Genomic DNA, 21,358 nt, shown 5'->3' on the forward strand with positions numbered 1-21,358 from the left:
TCGGTCTGAAATTCTCCTTTTTGATGGGGTCTTTGCCTGGTTTGGGGATTAAGGTAATGCTGGCCTCATAGAATGAGTTTGGAAGTTTTCCTTCTGTTTCTATTTTTTGAAACAGCTTCAGTAGAATAGGTGTTCTTTCTTCTTTGAATGTTTGGTAGAATTCCCCAGGGAATCCATCAGGCCCTGGACTCTTTGTTTTTTGGGAGGTTTTTGATCACTGCTTCAATCTCGTTACTGGTTATTGGCCTATTCAGGTTGTCAATTTCTTCCTGTTTCAGTCTTGGCAGCTTATAGGTTTCCAGGAAGGCCTCCATTTCATCCAGATTGCTCAGTTTATTGGCATATAGTTGTTGATAATAATTTCTAATAATTGTTTCTATTTCCTTGGTGTTAGTCGTGATCTCTCCCCTTTCATTCATAATTTTATTAATTTGGGTCCTTTCTCTTTTCTTTTGGATAAGTCTGGCCAGTGGTTTATTGATCTTATTAATTCTTTCAAAGAACCAACTTCTAGTTTCATTGATCTGATCTACTGTGTTTCTGGTTTCTAATTCATTGATCTCTGTTTAATTTTAATTATTTCTCTTCTAATGTGTGGCTTAGGCATCGTTTGTTGCTTTTTCTCTAGTTCTTTAAGGTGTAGAGTTAGTTGGTGAATTCGGGATTTTTCTATTTTTTTGATGAGGCTTGGATGGCTATGTATTTCCCCCTTAGGACCGAACGCCTTTGCAGTATCCCATAGGATTTTGACCGATGTGTTTTCGTTCTCATTGATTTCCATGAATTGTTTAAGTTCTTCTTTGATTTCCTGGTTGACCCAAACATTCTTGAGCGGAGTGGTCTTTAGCTTCCAAGTGTTTGAATTTCTGCCAAATTTTTTCTTATGATTGAGTTCCAGTTTTAAAGCATTGTGGTCTGAGAATATGCAGGGAATAATCTCAATCTTTTGGTATCGGTTGAGACCTGATTTGTGACCCAGTATGTGGTCTGTTCTGGAGAAAGTTCCATGTGTGCTTGAGAAGAATGAGTATTCTGTTGTTTTAGGGTGGAATGTTCTGTAAATATCTATGAGGTCCATCTGGTCCAATGTATCATTAAAAGCTCTTGTTTCCTTGTTGATTTTCTGCTTAGATGATCTGTCCATTGCTGAGAGTGGAGTATTGAGGTCTCCTACAATTAACGTATTGTTATCAATATGACTCTTTATTTTGGTTAACAGTTGGCTTATGTAGATGGCTGCTCCCATGTTGGGGGCATAGATATTTACAAGTGTTAGATCTTCTTGTTGGACAGACCCTTTAAGAATGATATAGTGTCCTTCTGTGTCTCTAATTACAGACTTTAGTTTAAAATCTAATTTGTCTGATATAAGAATTGCTACCCCAGCTTTCTTTTGAGGTCCGCTGGCATGGAAGATGGATCTCCATCCCTTCACTTTCAGTCTGGATGTATCTTTAGGTTCAAAATGAGTCTCTTGTAGGCAGCATATGGACGGGTCCTGTCTTTTTATCCAATCTGCAACCCTGTGCCATTTTATGGGAGCGTTTAGGCCATTCACGTTGAGAGTGATTATTGCAAGATATGAATTAATTGTCATCATGTTGTCTGTGAAGACGTTGTTTTTATAGATTGTCCCTGTAAATTTCTGTTGTAGATCACTCTTGGGGTCTTTCTCCTTTTATAGAACCCCCCTGATATTTCTTGCAGGGCCGGCTTAGTGGTCACATATTCTTTCAACTTCTGCCGGTCGTGGAAGCTCTGCATCTCTCCGTCCATTCTAAATGAAAGCCTTGCCGGATAAAGTATTCTTGGCTGCATGTTCTTCTCATTTAGTACCCTGAATATGTCTTGCCAGGCCTTTCTGGCTTGCCAGGTCTCTGTGGATAGGTCTGACGTTATTCTGATGTTCCTCCCTCTGTACGTAAGGAATCTCTTCCCCCTAACTGCCCTTAAGATGGTTTCCTTGGTTCTAAGATTTGCCAGTTTTACTGTTAACATGCCGGGGTGTTGGCCTGTTTTCCTTGATCTTGGGAGTGGTCCTCTCTGCCTCTAGGATGGGAATGTTTGTTTCATTCCCCATTTAGGGAAGTTCTCAGCTACGATTTGCTCAAATACATCTTCTAGTCCTCTCTCTCTTTCCACTCCCTCCGGGATTCCAATTATTCTGACATTGGAACGCTTCATGGTGTCACTTATTTCTCTGATTCTATTTTCATGGATTCTGAGTTGTTTTTCCCTGGCCTCCTCTTTTCCCTTTTCATCTATTATATTGTCTTCCAGATTGCTTATTCGTTCCTCTGCCTCAGTTCCCTAGCTGTTAGATTATCTAGATTGGATTGGATCTCATTGATAGCATTTTTAAGTTCTGCCAATTCACCTTTCATTTCTGCCCTTAGAGACTCTATGCTGCTATTAATTGATTTCTCCATTCTAGCCATTGTCTTCACAATTGCTAGCCTGAATTCCATCTCTGACATCTTGGTTATATCTGCATCCATTTGTAAATCTGCAGCATAAGTCATAATCTGAGTCTTTTCTATTTTGGGCACTCCTCCTCCTAGTCATTCTGTTGATGGGTGTTTGAGGGAATGTATAGAGTCCAAATTATTGACCAGAACCCAAGCAAGATGCACCTGTTTTCTTGGGACCTTAGGGTTGCTGGCCTCTTGTTTTCCCAGCCTGTCTTCTGCGGGAGGGGCCTGCCGCGCTGTTACTCAGTCAACCCTGTTTGGGCGGAGTTGCCCTGCGCCCCTGTGGCGGGGGATGGGCTCACTGGGAATCAGTCTTTGGGGCTTTTGTTCTCTGGCGCCTTTCCCTGGCGGCTTTCCGCGTCTCTTCGCGAGTCAGAGCGGAAGAGACCGTTTCCAACCCTCTGCCTCAGAGCAGAGAGACTGCAGTCTGTTCTTCAGTGAGCCCTCCAGGCCACACCGTCTCCGTTTCTGTCCGTGCTGCTATAAACTGCAGCGGCCTGGGTTGTGCGCCCCTCCGCAGCGCTCCCAGTCCTGCCTCCAGGTCGGGGCACGTCTCTGCCCTTTGTGCTTCTAAAACCGCCAGCCGCTCCCAATTCACGCGCGCGACTCAGCCGCTTGGGGTTCTGTCCCGGGGACTGCAGTTCGCAGGCGCGACCCCTCCGCTCCGGGTTTCCGTCCCAGGGGCTGCCCTAGAGTCCTTTCCCCGCCGCTACCGGTCTGCGAGTCTGTGCCCCGTCCGCAGCGCACGAGGCTGTCACTCACCGGTGGTGTAGGATCCCCACGGCCAGGCTCCCTCCCGCCGCCATTTATCCTCCGATATCTGCCCGCAGGATCACGGCTCTCCGCTTCGTACCTCGAAACCAACCGCCTGCGATATTCTGTTTGTAGAGATCCAGATCTTCTTACATCTCAGGCTGGTTTCGTGGGTGCTCAGAGGGGTCTCGTAGATATCTCAGCTCAATTCTGGGGACCAGCTGAAATAGGGTCCCCTACTCCTCCGCCATCTTTCCCCCCTCTCCTGATCCACCAAAGTTTTTAATTTTATAAGTCCAATGTGTTTCTTTTTTCTTTTGTTGCCTGTGCTTTCGGTGTCCTACTTTTTAAAATTAAAATAAAAATCACGCCTAACTCAGGGTTACAAACATGTACTCCTATGTTCTTTCCTACAGTTTTATAGCTGCAGCCCTTCCATTTATGAGCCATTCTGAGTGACGTTTTGTCTACGGCGTGAGGTAGGGCGCCCACGTGGAAATCTAGTTGACCCAGCACCATTTGTTAAACAGATGACGACTTTCCCCGCAGTCATGTATAATTTGTAAATAAAGTGATACACCCGCATGAGGGACAGCACCATTTTTCTATGTTTGCTTGTTTACTCATCACATAGCTGATTAGGTGGGAGAACTGTGCTCTGGGCCCATGTAGACTTGATGTCTATTCGTGACCTGGGAATCTTGCTAAAATGTCAGTTCTGGTCCTGAAGATTTGGGCTGGGGCCAGAGATTTAGCCTTCTCTTTTCTTTTTCTTTTTTTTTTTTTTTAACATTTTATTTATTTATTTGAGAGAGTGAGCACGTGAGAAAGAGAGAGCGTCAGCTCAAGTGGGGGTTGAGGGCAGAGGAAGAAGCAGACTCCCCACTGAGCAGGGAGCCCATCCTGGGGCTGCAGCCGCTTAACCGACTGAGCCACCCAGGCGCCCCAAGATTTTGCATTTCTAACTAGCTCTAGGTCACGCCCATGCTGCTCATCCATGGAACCCATTGGAGTGGAGCAGTGGTTCCCGTGTTGAAAACCATGTAAGGAGGTTTTACCAGTCCTGATACTGGTGGGGTCATCCTCACACCGATTAAAGCAGTATTTGGGTGTGGGACCGGGTGGTTTCGCTGTGCTGTCCGGTTTGCGAACCCGCATTCTCCCGCCAAGCGGGGCCAGAGGTGCTGTGGACTGCCGGCCTGTTAGAGGTGCAGGTTCTCAGCTACGCCAGTCCTGTTAAATCACTGCTGGGAATGAAGTCCACATTCTTTGTATTAATGAGCTCTTTGGAGGATTCTTAATTCATGCCCACGTCTGGGAACCACAGATCTAGGTAATGAGGAAGAAATCGCTGAATCACCTCTCTCTGGTCCTTGGGAATTTTGAAGTGTGGTCTCAGGTCCCTGGATTTGTCACAGAGATGGGGATGAGCGCACCGTGATGCTGTAGGGAGGCTTCTTGCTGTCGAGGTTGTTAACGTTTGAGGACATATCAGATTTCCGCTGACCCAGAAGAGAGAAGGGCGCAGGATAGGGCAGGGGTGTAGCCCCACCTCTCTGGATTTGTGTTCCCTGAGAAACAGACATCCCCATCGTGTGGACTTTCAGAATATTCCATCTGGAGGCCATGTCTCCCTTAGAGGGTTAGCAAACACAGCCACAAATGGCTTCTTCTGAAACTCCTGGTCAGGAGTGTTTCCTGGGTCATCATCCACAGTGTTGCATTTTGGCGAAATCTCAGTCTGACACAGAAGGGATATGCCATGTTTTAGAGAGATGCGTTTTCAGAAAATGGATCACTTTAGGAAAGTGAGCTTAATGTGAGTGAAGGTAAAAGCCTGACTCCACTAGAATATTGTCCTTGTTATGTTTTGTGAGGGGGTCTATCTCCATGTTAAGCTGCTGCAGCGAGTCTTACCTGTGCTGTCACCGTAGATCCTGTTGCTCCTCACGCCGCTGGGAGCTTTTTCATCACGAAGCACTTTCAAAGCTGTGACTCCCTGTTGCCCCTCACTGTGGGCTGGACAGGGTGGTCTTTGCAGCACAGAAGGGAACCAGGCCCTGTGGGGTTCAAGGTGTCTGTCTAAGTCACGGCTGAACCCATACTGGAGTGCAAAGGTTCCAGATGCAAAGCCAGGTTTTTCCCACTTGCGACGTTTTGCAGGAGGCATTCGGGTGTAGGGAATGGGGTGTGTGATCTCTCAATTGTGGATAATTTAATAATGAGTTTTATATTAGAAAACAGCACTAAGATAATTGAATGCACGGGTTGTGCTCCCTCTGTCACTTGTGAGCCCAAATATTAATCTTTTCCTTTACTCATTTTTAACTGTCTATGTGTATGTATGATCTCCATCTATACACGCCTGCCCATCTTTTCACTCACCCATCTTTCTTTCTCTCTTCCTTTCTCCCTCCTTCTGTCTCTCCTTCCCTATATCTATCCACCCACTCATCCATCCATCCATCCACTTATCCATCAATTTATCCATCCATCCATCCATCCACCTACCTATCCATCCATCCATCCACCCATCCACCCACCCACCCATCCATCCATCCACCCATCCACCCACCCACCCATCCATCCATCTCTGTTCGTCCGTCCATCCATCCATCCATCCATCCACCTACCCACCCATCCCATCCATCCATCCATTTATCTATTCACCCATACTTCCATCCATCCATCCACCCATGCACCCACATTCCCATCCATTCATCCACCCACCACATGTCCATCCATCCATCCACTCATCCATCCAACCATCTATCTATCCATCTACTCATTCACCATCCATCTGTCCATCCACCCACCCATCCGTCCATGCACTCATCTAACCATCTGTCCATCCATCCACTTATCCAAACATCTACCCAGCCCCTCATCCAGTGATCTGTTTACCTGTTTTTTTACCTATCTTATAAAAGCTCAAGGATACTGTACCTTATTGTCCTCCTGGGGTGGCCACAGTCCCCAGTGCAGGGCAGAGCACTTAGTAGGTGTGTGAATATTTGTTTCCTTTGCTTCACATTCTAGGAGAATCGGCACTGTCTTGCTGAGGAAGTCATGTGGGATTGTGCCAGTCCAAGTTGTGGTGGGGGTGGAAATGCTAACAAGTATTGGCTTCATGGTTCATTTTATAAATTACTTTTTTATTATTGTAAAATAATAAAGTCATTGTACAGGCTTGTAAAAATACAGAAAAAAGCCATAATGAAGAGAGCAAAATTTGTCTCTTCGTGAGACTAACTGCTCTGGCTGGCAGTCCCCGAGGGCGCGCCCGGGGGTGGGCACCATCCAGCATAGGACACATGCGTTCGGGCCTCACAGGGGAGGAGACAGGTCCAGAGGGTTTTGGGGACCTGCTCAGGTCATCCAGCCTTCCAGGAGCATAGCTGGGTTTTGCTGCCGGTGGTCCCTTTTCTCCAGGAGGCGCTGCTCACCCACACGTTTGGTTTCCGAGGTCTTTCTCCGGCACTTGGATGCTCCCAGGAACACCCAGGGGCCCGGGGTGTGCACACTTCAGCCTGCAGCGCATGGAGCCCCCACCGCTCTCCTTGTCCCCACGACTGGACAGATTGGAAGCCAGTAGCCAGTGTCCTTGTGCCGTGCTTCCAGGTCCCCCCACTTCTCACCCCTGCAGACCCTCCTGCTGGTGCCTTTCGAAGCTCGGGCGCTTGTTTGCTGGAGCCAAAATGTGACTGGGCTGTGTCTGGGCGAGAGCGTTATTATGTGTTCGAGACTGTCTGAAAAGACGAGAGCCGTTTCTACTCCACTGGGCAGTCAAGTTGAGAGAGACTGGGACCATCTTGAGGTTATACTCATTGAGGTTCTAGTATATTTATCAAAACTGAAGTAATTTCAAAATGTAAACACTGAGGAATGTTTTTGGAGGATTGTGGTGCAGGTGAGCTCAGGCCCCAGGCTCGTTAGAGAACCGGGCACGTGGTCATCAGTCACACAGTGCGAGCCCCTGACGGCCACGCGTTTGCAGTTGATGGATGAGTATCTTCTTGGGCTGGTTCCATCAGCCCCATGTGGGGTCTCACTGGACGTCCCCTTCCTGAAGGGTGTGTAAGCTGGGGGGGGGGGGGGCTCTCCCAACCTCACCCGGGTGGGTCCCGGTCAGGTTTGAACGTGGCAAGTCTGCAGTGCGTCCTTTGGGCAGGGCTGTTTGAGAAAGGGACCGCTTGTCCTGGGTGCCGTCTGAGGGCTGGAGGTCCTCCTCAAGTACATAAGATACCCTACCATTAACGGGGTGCCTAGTTTTCTACTCAGCGACTCTTACGTGCCCAGCACCATCCCAGGGTTTGGCTCTGCCAAAGGGGTCTGTAATCTGGAGTCCGGGTTATGACTCCAGCTGGGTTCCAGTTGCAATGGCCGTGGGTGGACAGCCAAATAAGAAAGAAGAATCCTGATCGTTCTGAGGGTTGACATGGCCCCAGATGACCATCAGGCCTAAATTGACCTTACACATGAGGGGCCGGCTTCCTCAAGTTGTTGTAGGAAATTTGATGTGAAGCGTAGACGCTGGGGGCTCCTGAGGACCCGGCCTTCCACGCCCTTCACCTGCCCCCAAAGGACCCGAGCCCTCGCCAATGCCGTCAGAAGCCCCGACAGCTCCCTCTCCCCGCTCTAGCGGGCGGGGGTCTCTCCCCAAGTTTGCATCTGTCTGCACGTCTGCCCCATTTCCACGTCTCTGCCCCCACGTGGAGCTCCTGCCCTGCTCCACGCCGTCTCAACCCGACACCCCTGCACCTCACTGTGACACATCCAGGTGTGGGGTGAGTCCCCCGGTGAGTTTAAAGAGCCCTCAGAACAGTGCTCCTTTACGTGTAAAGAAGCCTGGGGATTAGGGCTAGATGGGGGTGGCGAGCTGAATTCATGATGCGGTTGTCCTTCCTGGGGACAGCCGGGGACGCGACTGGGGTGAGGTCAGAAGAGAATTCAGCCCCGGGTCAGATGCCCCGGTTCTTTTATTCTCAAAATGCGCTTGAAGTCAGAACGACTCATCATCAACCAGTAGTGTTTCTGGGTCCTGGGGACATGCACGTTGTCATATCGCCCTTGACACTCTTCTAGAAGGTAAAAGCCTCTCCAGTGAAGCACATCAGGGCAGTGCGCCTTGCTCGGCAGTGGCTATGATGGGCACTCGGGCTGACCGAGCGGGAGAGAAGGTGGTTTTAACCGAGTACTGCCCTCCCCGTCACAGCCAGCAACAGACTGGTCTGGAGTCAGCTGCCCAGGGCGGTGGGGGACCCTTCCTAACGTTGTCCGCATGGGGGTGGGCTCCATGGTTCTGTCCCTGGGCTTCTGCCCCAGCCCTGCTGCCGGTCATTTATCGCGCTGACCCCATTCAGGTCTCTGCCTGCTCAGACCCAGACCTCCATGGGGCACAGACTGCACGCCTCCCCTACCCTTGTGTGCCTGCAGCCTGAGCCGGGTGTCCTCCAAGATGCCCATAAACGTCGTGACTTTGAGATGCAGAAAGGCAGGCCTCTGCCTTTCGGACCTTTAACTGTAGCCCCAGTGGGTCGCTGCTCCCCACGGTAAGCATCTGGATGGTGCCACGGGATTCTGTGTCCTGAGAGCGAGGGCAGCTTCTCAGACCCGCTGCCCACAAAGCGATAATGTGGAAACTCTGTCTCTGCCCCCATTTTGATTTGCATGGGACCCCGAGCGTCACCACCATTGTCACCCTTGAGACCGTGCTAACCGCGGGGATACTGGGGCTAACGGGTGGGAGCTGCGAATACCCTGGGTCGGTTCTTCAAGCTCACTCTCAGACTTGGCACTTGGTTCGTGAGCCGTGTGCCTTGGCCATCTCCCCGGTGCGGGTTCTGAACTGCGTTGTGTTTGGGTCCCGCAGAGACCCCACTGACCTTAGCTGCTCAGCTGGACGACCCCGCGGAGGTGATCAAAGCTCTCAGAAACGGCGGGGCTCACCTGGACTTCCGCGCCAGAGATGGGATGACCGCCCTGCACAAAGCCGCCCGAGCCAGGAACCAAGTGGCCCTGAAGGTACATTCCGGAGCCCGTCTCCCCCGGGGGGGCACCCCTTCCCTGTCTGATCCCCGACTTCCACACCGGTTCCCTGTCCCCATCCCATGACGACCACCCGAGCTGACCCCGAATTGTGTTCCCACGTGGGTTTGGACATCTAGTCGGGGCCCCCGACCCTCTCTTCTTGGGAATTTTAGAATTTGGTGTTTATAAAAGGTCATCTATCCCTCTCGTTTGGCCAGAGGCTTGTGATTTCTGCCAGGAAGGGCAGCACTGAAAGCCACCCCCTCATGCCCCTTGGGAGGAGGCTGCAAACCCAGCCCACAGGCCCTGAGCCAGCCTTGTTGCTGTCGCCAACCCCCTCCCCGGTCTCTGGAAGCCCACCCGGGGGGGTGCTTTCACCCCTCACCCTCCCCACGGCCCTCTGCATGCTTTATCTGCCCTGGCCCCAAGTGTGGGGGGCCCCCAAGAGCCCTGGCTGGGAGGGAGGGGGATCCGCTGTTGGGGGCTGACCCCCAACACGATGCTTGTCTTGGAAGTCACGGATTTCTCAAGTTCACATCAGCTCTACCTCGTCCGCTGCCTTAGTCCGAAATCCACGCTGGGATGGTTTTATGCTGTAGGTTGAATAGTACAGCTTTTCCCTTTCTGCAAAAGCTGCCCTCACTTTGTTGCTCTCAGCCAGTACGGGGTTTTGGGGGGGGGTCAGCAGGGCGCAGCAGGTCCCTGCGTGCCCCCCACGCATGTCTGTCTGCAGAGCGTCTCCTGACGTCCCGGATGCACGCGCGTCCTGTCGCCTGGGCTCCACCTGCTACTTCAGGGCCGGGAACCTCACCACCTGAAGCTGGCCCCTGCTTCACTCTGGGAGGCCCGGGAAATGTGCGGACCCGCGGGCCTGCTCAGCCTCGGCCGGCGGGAGAGTGACCCCCATGCTTCGTTCTTGATTCACTCCCTGCAGAAGGGGTCATGAGACCCGTGTTTGGTGTTTTTGTTTTCTAGACCCTTCTGGAGCTGGGAGCATCGCCCGATTACAAAGACAGCTACGGGCTCACGCCGCTGTACCACACCGCGATCGTCGGGGGGGATCCCTACTGCTGTGAACTCTTGCTCCACGAACATGCCACTGTGTGCTGCAGGGACGAGAACGGCTGGCACGAGGTCCACCAGGTGCGCACGCCACACCCGTAACACGCCTGCCCTCAGCCTCTCACCCTGCGCCCACAGCCGCCCTCCCAGCGTTCTGTTCCGTTTGGAGCAGTCGCTGGCATTTAAAAACAGGGATATTTACCTAGAAACACACGTTTCTGACCTCTGTAGAGAAATCGGAAAGTTAGGCAGGCCTCTTGCATTTCTGTAGGGCAGTGATCATCTGGAGTTGTGGGGCGAACATGCCCTTTGTAGGTGCTGGGAGCTCTCCGTGCATCTAGCGTCTCGGGGGCCCCAGTAGAGCTTGGCGCCAGGTGCTTTGTGTGCACAGGTGACCCAATGTGCTGCCCGATTTCTGATACGGGTGGTCCGGCGCGCTGCCCGATTTCTGATACGGGTGGTCCGGCGCGCTGCCCGATTTCTGATACGGGTGACCCGGCGCGCTGCCCGATTTCTGATACGGGTGACCCGGCGCGCTGCCCGATTTCTGATACGGGTGACCCGGCGCGCTGCCCGATTTCTGATACGGGTGGTCCGGCGTGATGCCCGATTTCTGATACGGGTGAGGCGGTGTGCTGCCCGATTTCTGATACGGGTGACCCGGTGCGATGCCCGATTTCTGATACGGGTGACCCGGTGCGCTGCCTGATTTCTGATACGGTGACCCGGTGTCATGCCCAATTTCCATGCATAGGACCCAGGTTTCCCTGATCCTACCTGGCACCGTGGGGCTGGGGGTGTGTCAGTTGCAGTCTTGTAAAGAAACAGCATCCACCTGATGGCTCAGATGAAGAGTCGTTAGTGCATCCAGAGCAGGGGAGGAAGTTGTGGTCCCAGAAGCAGGGACAGCTGAGGTGGGAGGGTGGCCGCAGGTAGGAACTGCCCTGGCTTCTCTCTTGTCCTGCCCTCCTATTGGCTGAGCCGTGTGTGAGCCAGCCAACCAGGGAGCCCAGTGGTGCAGGTGTCCGGGTCAGGGTCTCCGGGCAGAAGAGGGTGGACAGTGGTCTGGGGGAGCAGGGCCCAGGAAGGCAAGGGGAAAGGCCTGAATGGGGGGGGTGTCTCTGAACTGTTCTCCGGATGGGCAGTGCCACCTGTCCATTTCCCTCAGCCACTGTGACCTTACACACTTGCCTGGTCCGGGTGGGGTCATGCCCCCCACCCACTGTGGTCAGAGGGCCGAGCAGTACTGAGGGGTCCCAGGTGGGCTGTGGGGTGCAGGCAGGTCCACCCCGCTTGGCCTTCTGTGTGCTGGGTCAGCCCTGACTCGTCAGCAGCCTGGGGAGGCGTCCAGTTCCGTCCTGCGGTGTGAGCCGGGGCCCTGCAAAGCTGCTCCTGGCCACCTCCAGCCCACACCCAGGGAGGGACCCTCGGGGGAGTGAGTAGCGATGAGTGCCCTGGGGTCTCCATTTGTTCACCCATAAAGTGGGTGTCAGCGGGCCCGCGGCGCCCTCGGGCCGTGGGAAGGATCTAATGTAAGTGCAGTGCTGAGCCTCCTCTCTGCTCATCCTGCCCGTTCTCACTCTGGCCCCCATGGCTGCACGTCTGAGTGCTTTTGGGTCATTCCAGAGTCATTTCCTGGCCTGTCCCAAACCCCGGTTTGAAATGTAGTTTTAATACCATGCAGGTATAGTGAGGCCAACCGATTGGCAGTTGGCTGCCATTGGAAAGAGGGTGTGTTACTCACAGATCCTGGGAGGAGGGGCAGATGGGGCAGGGGGGCCACATGGGAAGCACTGAGCTGGGTCAGGAGGCAGCAGGAGCGGGGGGAAATGGGGCCAAGAGCCTTCACTGTGACTTTTGTAGGATGGAACAGGCCGAGGCATGGCTGGTCTGGGTAACGTCAGGGGCTCAGGGGCACTGGGGCTGTCCCTGGCTGTCTGGGCTGACCAGGGCAGGTGGGTCGTGGCCCTGAGGGCGAGAGCCCAGTAAGGCAGGTGGGGGTGACGGCTCTGTGTGGGCCGGTTTGTGTCTGAGAGCCGCCCTCTGGGCCAGTCCTGTGCGGTCAGAATTGACTTGCCTGGGGAGGGGCAGACCCCCCACAGTGTCGGCAAGGCCCCACATGCCAGGGTGTCAGAAATACAGAAGATGGGAACGTGGAGTTGCTAGAGCTTGAACCCTGCAGCAGGGCCCCAGCTTTGGAGAGTTCTCGGGGCCGGGTTCGCCCTCCACCAGCCGGAGGCCTCCCACCAGCGACCCTTTTCCCTCTGGTGCATTCGACAGTCTGGCCTCTGGTCACCCTAAGATTAAGAAGCATCAGTGTGTTGGGGTGGGCAGGGGGCGATCCTGGTGGTCACTTCCTGCAGTGTCAGGTCCCTGCGTATGCTGGGTTTCATCCCTGCGTATGCTGGGTTTCATCCCTGAGACCCCGAGCGCGGGTTCCGAGCCTGCGGGCACTGAAGCCACCAGACCTCTTGGTCCCAGGGCCCCAGCCCCTGGCGCTGAGTTTGAGCTTGGAGGGGGCGCTCCCAGGCCTGAGCATCCCGCTTCCCGTGGCGCCCATCAGGATGGTGTCATGTCCCCCAGGTGGTGGGTTTCTTTTCCACGATGTCCTGGGAGGCCAGTTCCCTCCCTACTAGAGGTTCTCGATTTTCCGGGTGATGTCCCTGCCTCCCGAGCCCCACTGTCTCGTCTGCCGCGGCTGAGACTGGCCATGAGGTGGTGGAGGCAGGCGCGAAGCAGAGATCAGCAGACCGGCCGTCCTCCTCCGAGATTCTCAGCACTCGGTCGGCTCCCACGCCGTCCTGATCTGCTTTATCGGCTCCACCTTTCACACCCTGGAGCAACCCCAGCGGACACCTGCTGGCCTCCGTGACTCAGACAAGGTAACTGCCCGGAGAGGGGGAGTAACCTGCCCAAGGCCACAGCTGAGTCCACTCCCGGCCCCTCTCAGCACCGCCTCCAGGCTTGCAGACGGAAGCCGCCCCTGCCGTGACACCCGGCGGTGGCAGGAGGAAACAGAGGAGGCAGGTTTTGCACAGAGCTAGCAGGAGAAGCACCTTGGAGTTCTGGGGTCCGCAGTTCTGCATTTGACGTCTGTCCCTCTGCCTCGCGCCCTGGAGTGGGGGCGGCTCCTTGCCAGCCGCCTGGCTCCACGCCCTTGGACGTATCCTGCGCGCCCACAGCCAGGCCTGCTCACGGGTCCTGCGGTGGTTCTGCTTCCCGCCAAGGCCAAGGCCAGGTGCTGAACTGTGAAGCGAGGCCCTTCCGATCCCGCACCTGCCGCGCAGCGCCTGGGGACGCCCGCCCCCTGCAGGCCGACTGTGGAAGCGCGCGTTTTTGTATGTGGCTTGTCTGCAAACTCTTGAGTTGTTCCGATTACCCTAACTGCTCAACATGGAAGGAGTGGAAGATTCGAAGAAACAGAAAGAAGAAAGTAAAAAACACCCAAACACATCCCCACAACCCAAGAGCATCAAGATAAGGGAGGACACGTCCTCCCGTGCGTCTTGCCTGCAGCCTTGGCGCGGCGTGTGGACCGCGGGTTTGGCTGCGTCAGGACTCCAGGGTAGGTTACGGGAGGCTGAGGGCTCTGGAGAGGGCGGCTGCCCCCAGGCTGGGGACAGCTGCTCCGTGGAGGAGCCGCCCTGGGGTCCCACGCGCCTTCACGCAGGCGGTGCTCTGTCCTGGCCCTGGGAGAGTTCGATCCCGCCCGCCCTCGCGGAGTTCCTCTGACAGTGTTTCAGGGAGGGGCGTTCCCTCCTTCCGTTGTCAGTCCAGGGGATTGGCCTGTGAGTTAGCCACTCCCCCTCGCCCGGCCACGCCTCTGTCATGGTCCTCCTCGCCCAGCCGCGCCTCAGTCACTGTCTTAGTCCTCATCTGCTTGGTTGCGGTCATCATCACCATCATCACCGTCACCTGGCCATTGTCACAAAGAATATGTGGCAGCACTTAACCGCTTTGTTCACAGGCTTTACTATAGATCTCATCTGATTTCCTCAAGAATTCCTTTTTTTCCCAAAGATTTTATTTATTTGCGAGAGAGAGATCACGAGCAGCGGTGAGGGGCAGAGGGAGAAGCAGACTCCCCGCTGAGCAGGGAGCCCGACGTGGGGCTCGATCCCAGGACCCCGGGATCATGACCCCACGCCCCACTGCAAGCAGCCAAGCCCCCCGGCCCCAGCAGTCGGAGCTGCAGGAAGTGCCTTTCCTTGCTTTGGGGGGTCTGCCACATGCTGACCTGGGGCGTCAGATCCGTATCCCGTGCCCCTACCCCGCCCGGACAAGCAAGGATTCCTTCAGAGAAGTAATCAATGCTTCCTTTTGCGGGGGGGCCTGCGGAGGGATTGAAGCCCACCAAGCAGGTGTCCTTCCAACCAGCCCTGATTCTTGGGGCTGAGAGGAGATGCCAGGAGGCGAGGGGAGGACTGAAGACCCCAGGCCGGGATGGAGGGGCGCCACCTTCTCCCCATGGTCGGAGCCTGTGTTCTACCCTAGTGATGCCAGGGAAGTCTGCGAGAGACGTCTTCTGTCCAGAACTCATGTTATAAAAGCCGTGGGCTCCATAGGGAAAGCGACCACTACCGCAGCTGTCAAAACATACCTTCCCTTTTGGAGTTCTTAGCATGACATTTTGTATGTCATTGCAGGCTGAAACTTACAGACTAGTTGATCTGAACTGATTGTATTGGTTTGTTCGGGCAGTTTTGACGAAATCCCACCGACGGGGCTCACACGACAGACGAGTACTGTCCCCCGGTCCTGGAGGCTGAAGCCCAGGATGCACGTGCGGGCAGGCGGAGTCCCCCTGAAGCCTCTCTCCTCGTGTGTGTGTGTGTGTGTGTGTGTGTGTACGGCCGTGCTCTCCCTGTGTCCTCACAGGGTCGTCCCTGCGTGCGGGTCTGTGTCCTGATCCCCTCTTCCTAGAAGGACCCCGGTCACCCTGGATCAGGGCCACCCCAGTGGCTTCATGTTACCTTAATCATCTCTTCAAGGTCCCCATCTCCACATATAGTCACATCCTGGGGTGCTGGGGGTCAGGGCTCCAACAGAGGAATTTGGGAGGACATCGTTCAGCTCCTAACCCTGGCCAACACAGAGCTGGCCGCTTCCTGGTTGACCTGCCATCCACACACTCATTCGCACATTTCCCCGACGCCCCTTTGGGCTGGCAGCAAGACCACCACTGGCCTTTGAAAACCGTGGAACCCAGGGCCGTGGGGCAGCCAGTGGCTCGAGTCAAGCAAGCCACGTGTGCGCGTGTTTGGGCAAGAGTGTCCCCGTGCTGCCGGGCACCTTACTTGCTGACCAAGCGAGGGCTGAAATGATGTATTGTTTTCGAACCATCGGATAGAGATGTCTCCTGTTCACATTATAAGCACATGCTTCACATAGGAGAAATGCCTAGGCGTGGTGTGGATTAAGTAATTTGGTTGGTGGCACAGAATCATGCAGAAGCATTTGCTGCTCACTTGCAATGCAGTGAACTCCGCATTGTTTCCACGTGCCTTGCACAACCTGGGGCGCCTCTCAGCTTGCTGCCCCCTTAGGGTAATAGGTGTGTCACAGCAGGTGTCCAGCAGGTGGCAGTAAAGCGCTGGAAGGAAGGCGCGCCCTTTTCCCTAATTTCCACCAAATTGTGTGGTTGGCTATTGATGGGGCGGGTGTTTGGCATAGCAGGGATGAACCGCAGGTCTCTTGGGGAAACTTCTCCAAACACGCACGCCCAGGAGATTTGCAGGGAGTAGGTGTGGAGTGGAGCCCCCCACACGTGCATTTCCCAAAAAGCACCTCATCCAGATGGTTAAGATACAGGAGTGTAAGGGGTACTGTATGTCAGGTTTCAGCTCTCTGGCTCTGGCAGCCCTTCTAAGCTGTCTCTGAAAGGCCAGGAGCCACAACGCCCATTTCAAGGGGGAAATGGTTAGCATAGCCTATTTTGGGGCTGGACAGATTTCTTACTTTGGTGAGCTTTGAGGTCTTTGTGTCAAACAAGGACTAGGTTCTCTTTCTAAATTGTAGAGGACTTTATCAGTTTCAAACTCACAGAAGAGTTGCTAGAATGCTAGAGAACCCCACATACCTTCACTCACAGACCATGTTCGAGTTTTGTCCGTCGTCACAATAACGTCCCTCATACTGAAAGGATCCCATCCGGGACCCCGCATGGAAGCCTTCCGTCGGGGACCCCTGCGAAGATTATGGGGCACTCAGCTTGGAGATTGCCTCGCAACTTGGTTTGGGTCGGTGTTTCTTCATGATGAGGTCCGGGGTGTGCATTTTCGTAGGAATATTGTAGGAGTGATCGTGTAGGGATATCGCATTCCTGGCATCCTGTCGGTGGGCACGTGGTGACCCTTGCCCGTTACCGGTGACGTTCACTCTGACCTCCTGGCCAGGTGGAGTCTGCCAGGCTTCTCTCTTTCCTTCTGTAATTAGGATTTTGTGGGGTCTCTGAGGCTGTTAAGTCCCTTTCCTCATCCCCCATCCACGGATGGTCTTAGCATCCATTGGTATTTCTCGCGTGCATTAATGATCACTGTCATGGCCACTAAATGGGGGTTTTCTACTCCCATCCTCTGGGGAGAGCCAATGAGCCCAGGCTCCTTTGATTTAAGGAACAGTGCTGTCAACTCAAACTGGTATAACAGGAAATAAAAGTCCTGGCCAGGCTCTCTGTGTCCCGAGGAGTCCAGGCATGGCTGGAGCTCGGACGGCCTGGTGACGGGCTGTATGTGCGTCTGCCCTTGGCCCCATGTCTGTCCGCCCTCCCTTCCTTTCTCACCCCTGTGGCCCTGCTCCTTTGCTGGGGGCCCCAGGTCTGGGGTTCTGCGGGTTGCGGAGGCCCCTGGGCTGTGCCCACGGCAGCAGTGGGCGGGGCAGCCCCCCAACCTCTGAGAGTGGGGCTGGGGTCCCCACAAGAATTGCAGGCACTGTTGCCACGGGAGGGGAGGGTGGGCAGCAACCATGTCCGGGTAACCACCTGCTTCATGAACTAGTGAGCCTGCTCCACGGGGACGTGGCGTTAGAAGTGCGTGTTTCTCGGGTTCTCTGTGTAAGCTCGTCCCAGTAACAGTTCGAGCATCTTTCCCACCGTCTTTCCTTGGCGAGGTGCCACAGTCCGCCCCAGGTATCCGGAATGCGCGGTAGAGAGAGCTGCCCGGCCTGCCGCCCAGTGGCCTGTTTTCCTTCCTGCCGTGGGCCTTAGTGGCCGCCGTGGGCTTCAGTGGCCACCCTCGGCCTGAGAAGTGTGTGTCAGGACCCACTTCCTGGCCTTCCCGGCTCCCATCCACATTGTCACCGCTCATGGGGACCCTGGCCCTCCCACCTCCAGTGCTGTCCATCGCTGGCCACATGCTGGCCTTTCCCGAGGTGCCGGGAAGTGGGCGGATGGGGTGGGGGCTGGTTGGAACTGACTGCCCGCCCAGCGTCGTGGGCTGCCCTGGTACCACGCAGCATGCCCAGGACCCCGGCTGAGCTGTCACAGCGCGGGGCCTCCTGGCTCCCTGAGAGCTGCCATGGGCAGGGGCTGGCCTGGTGCCGAGCAACACGTGGGCCCTTTGGGGTCCCTTATCCTACGTGATTCTCATAAGAACATTCTCATAAGAATGTAGGGTTTATGTCTACAGGTGAAGACATAGGCTCATGGGGGAACATTCTGGAAAATGGAAGGTCCATGACTTGGGTGCAGATCTCTTTGACCCCAGAGCCTTGTTGGTTCAGGAATAGCACACATCACCTCCTTGAAGGACCCCGGGAGGGAGAAATCTCACTGTGGGGCTGCCTGCCCCCTGCCTCCTGAACGCCCCTCAGGGGGTGGGTTACATTTCGAAGCAACAATGGGGCCTGCCCCTCGCCTGGAGGCCAGGCTTGGCTCCCTTCCCTGGAAACAGCAGGGGCTGTATGTTCCCCTTCTTGCTGTTTTCACGCCCCCTCTCGGGGCCAGGGACTTTGGATAAGTGGGGCCAGAGATGGAGTGTCCTGGTTTGCATTTTGTGGGGTTGGCCACTGAGGCCATCAGGGAGACAGCGCGTGTGTCCCTGGGCTTCGGGTCCCCAGGTCCAAAGGAAAGGAGAATTGGGGCCCTTCGCAGACCCGCTGTCCAGGAGCCCAGCATAAGTCCTTGGTCCTGTGATGAGCTCCCCCACCCTGATCCCAGCCAGGGGTGTGATGGCCCCCCTGAGGCTCAGGATGCTGTGGGTGGCCCTGCATTTGGGGTCCTGGTCCCACATGGGGGGTGGGCTGGGGTCGGCCGAGCACATGTCGAACTTGGAGACTGGTGTGTGGGTTTCCCACTGACAGCGCGGACTCTCGTTGCAGGCCTGCAAATACGGCCACGTGCAGCATCTGGAGCACCTGCTCTTCTATGGGGCCGACATGGCGGCCCAGAACGCCTCGGGGAACACGGCCCTGCACATCTGCGCCCTCTACAACCAGGTCAGTGCGGGCACGCTGGTGGGTGCGCTCCCCCAACACCCTGTCCGGCCGTGTGGGTGCCGGGGCTGGGACCGGGCTGAGCGCCCTGCAGGGTGCTGTCTGGCTCAGCACAGGTGCCCTAACAGAGCCCCACAGATGGTCCTGGAGGCTGGAGGTCCAAGATCAGGGTGCGGGCACGTTCCCTTCCCAGTGAGAGCTCTTTGCTGGCTGTACACGGCGCCTTCTGTGTCCTCACACGGTGGGGAGCGAGCAAGAGCACTGTGGTCTCTTCTGACAAGGGCGCTGTCCCGTCAGGTCAGGACCTCACTGGACCCTCAACCCCTCCTCAAGGTCCATTTCCAAAATCGCTCGCCTTGGGGGTGCGGGCTTCAGGGAGGAAGCTGGGGGGAATCCTCCAGCCCTTAGCAGCTGCTGCTTTGAGAATGGGTTACCCCGTCATAGCAAAGAGGAAGCCGAGTTGCGGGGAAGAGAAAGGAGCGGTCCCAGAGCTGGAGCTGGGCTGGAAACCCTGGTCTGCTCCCCTCCCAGGCCTCACTGCCACACTGTCCACTTCCAGAAGCGAGCTGGGGAGCCGGGATCCTCTCGTTTCCATCCTTCCCAGCTGAAGGTGCAAACTCTGCCCGCCCTGGGGTGGCCGTCTGCTGGGACGTGTGGGGCAGAGGGGCAGGGATGTGGCTGACCGGGCTCCCGAGGTCGGTCTGGCACCCCACCAAACTTGCACCGGACCAGCATGTAACAAAGGCGAATTACCACCACTGTGTGTGCAAACACGCTCCCAATGGGCTTTTTCTCTTTAGCTGTGGTAACATATACATGACAAAATCATTTAGATTTTAACCACTTTTACAATGTAGTTCAGTGGCATTAAGCACATTCATATCGCTGTGCAACCAGCAGTGCTATCCTTCTAGGACTTTCCATCTTCCCAACAGAAACTGTGTCCCGAGAAGCACCCCGTCCCCCTCGCAGCCCCTGGCGCCCACCGTCTACCTTCTGTCTCCACGAATCTGACTCCTCTGGGGACTGCATCTGAGTGGGTTCCTGCAGCGTTTGTCCTTATATGCCTGGTTTATTTCACTGAGCGTAATGTCTTCAAGGTCCATCCATGCGTCGCATGTGTCGAATGTCCTTTCTTATGGCTCAATAATATTTCATTATGTGGATGGACCACATTTTGTTTATCCATTTATCCCTTGATGGACACATGGATGCTTCCGCCTCTTGGCTGTTGTGAATAATACTGCCATGAACGTGGGTGTACGAGTATCTCTTCAAGACCCTGCTTTCCTCTTTGGGAGGGGGATTGTACCTACAAGTGGAACCCCAGCATGAATAAAAAGAAGCACATACTCTTCGGTGTTAGACCAGAAACCAAGGGAAGCTGGAGATGAGCTAGTTTGGTGTGCCCTGAGGGGTAGGACATGATCCCTGGCCTCTAGGAGCATGAATCCCAAATGGCAAGGGAGCAGCACCCTGGACCGTGTGAGCACCCTGCTGGTCCCGCCGAGAGGCACAGCGGTGGGGCTGAAGACGGTGGAGAGGCTCGTGGAGGCCGTGGGAAGGGCCTGGGGCTCCCAGGAGGCCGTGGATTGCAGGACCTGCTTGGGGCAGGGCGGTGGGGGGGAAGGAGGGTCAGTGTCCTTGAGGCTCAAGGTTAAGATAACTCCTGGATGCCAGTATCGAAGGTGTTCTCTGCTCCAACTTTATTTTCTTCTTGTCCCTCTGATTTCAAGGAACTTTGAGTCTGGAGGGTGGTGGGGTCTGGACACTATACTAAACAGCTGAGCAGAATGTGGGGGTCTCCACCAACTGGAGGAACAGAGGGGAGATCTTTCAGGGGCCCCTAAGCTGTGTGCACTTTGCTTGTCTTCTCTGCCATCGGCATCATCTTCCCAGAACGAAGCCATCTTTTCGGGTGAGATCTTCAGCCTTTGTCTACACCTAAGTCCTTTCCCTGGCCCTTCCAAGACCAGACCCCTCCAACCACTTTACTTCCAGCTATGAAACCCTCCTAGATTCTTTGCCGTAGAAAACTCCTGTGCATCCTTCAAGACCCAACTCAGATATCCCACCCTTAGTCAAGCCTTCTCTTAATGAGCCCCTGAGAGCATTAGCTGTAGTTTGCTCTGCAGCCCTTTGCAAGATAACCAGGATGAACTGCCATTATTATGCCTTGCCTGTTTTCCCTGCTAGCACCCTGTCCCCCTTGGACCCAGCTTCTCAGAGGTATAGATTGCCATCTTTTAGGGTCTCTTCCGTGGCTGGCATGGCAGAGCAACTCAGCCAGAGGGGGTTGGGGGCGTGTTTCAGCAGAGCTTCCTCCTTAATACGAGCATATCGGTGGGATTTGCATGCAGCGCGGGCAGTCGGTGCTGCACGGTGTTTTTGGACGTCGGGGTGGCTTTGTGAGCATGGAGGTACCTAGCTGGGCCGCGTTCAGAAAACGCACATCATGAGACTTGGCTTTGGCAGATAAAACATCTGTGCCTACATGTGCTTCTCAATTGTTGCCTTAGAGGGGAAAAGCGTTCCTTAATTTCCCCCAGTAGATTTCAAGCATAATTTATCATGAATGAGAAAAGAAAAACAGGAAGAAATGTTTTCTGTTG

At 54.9% G+C, this 21,358-nt stretch overlaps 1 protein-coding gene across 2 annotated transcripts in view; it reads left to right on the forward strand.

Moving 5' to 3' along the window:
• SHANK2 (SH3 and multiple ankyrin repeat domains 2) overlaps window positions 1-21,358 on the forward strand; it is a 506,338-nt gene that overhangs the window by 110,002 nt on the left and 374,978 nt on the right. For both annotated transcript variants that reach the window (XM_078057637.1, XM_078057641.1), the window contains 3 exons: window positions 9,097-9,248; window positions 10,230-10,397; window positions 18,633-18,749. In XM_078057637.1, the coding sequence (XP_077913763.1) occupies window positions 9,097-9,248; window positions 10,230-10,397; window positions 18,633-18,749 (437 nt within the window). The remainder of the gene's footprint in view (window positions 1-9,096; window positions 9,249-10,229; window positions 10,398-18,632; window positions 18,750-21,358) is intronic.

Source organism: Halichoerus grypus, chromosome 11 (genome assembly GCF_964656455.1).
Source record: "Halichoerus grypus chromosome 11, mHalGry1.hap1.1, whole genome shotgun sequence".
Lineage (NCBI taxonomy): Eukaryota > Metazoa > Chordata > Mammalia > Carnivora > Phocidae > Halichoerus > Halichoerus grypus.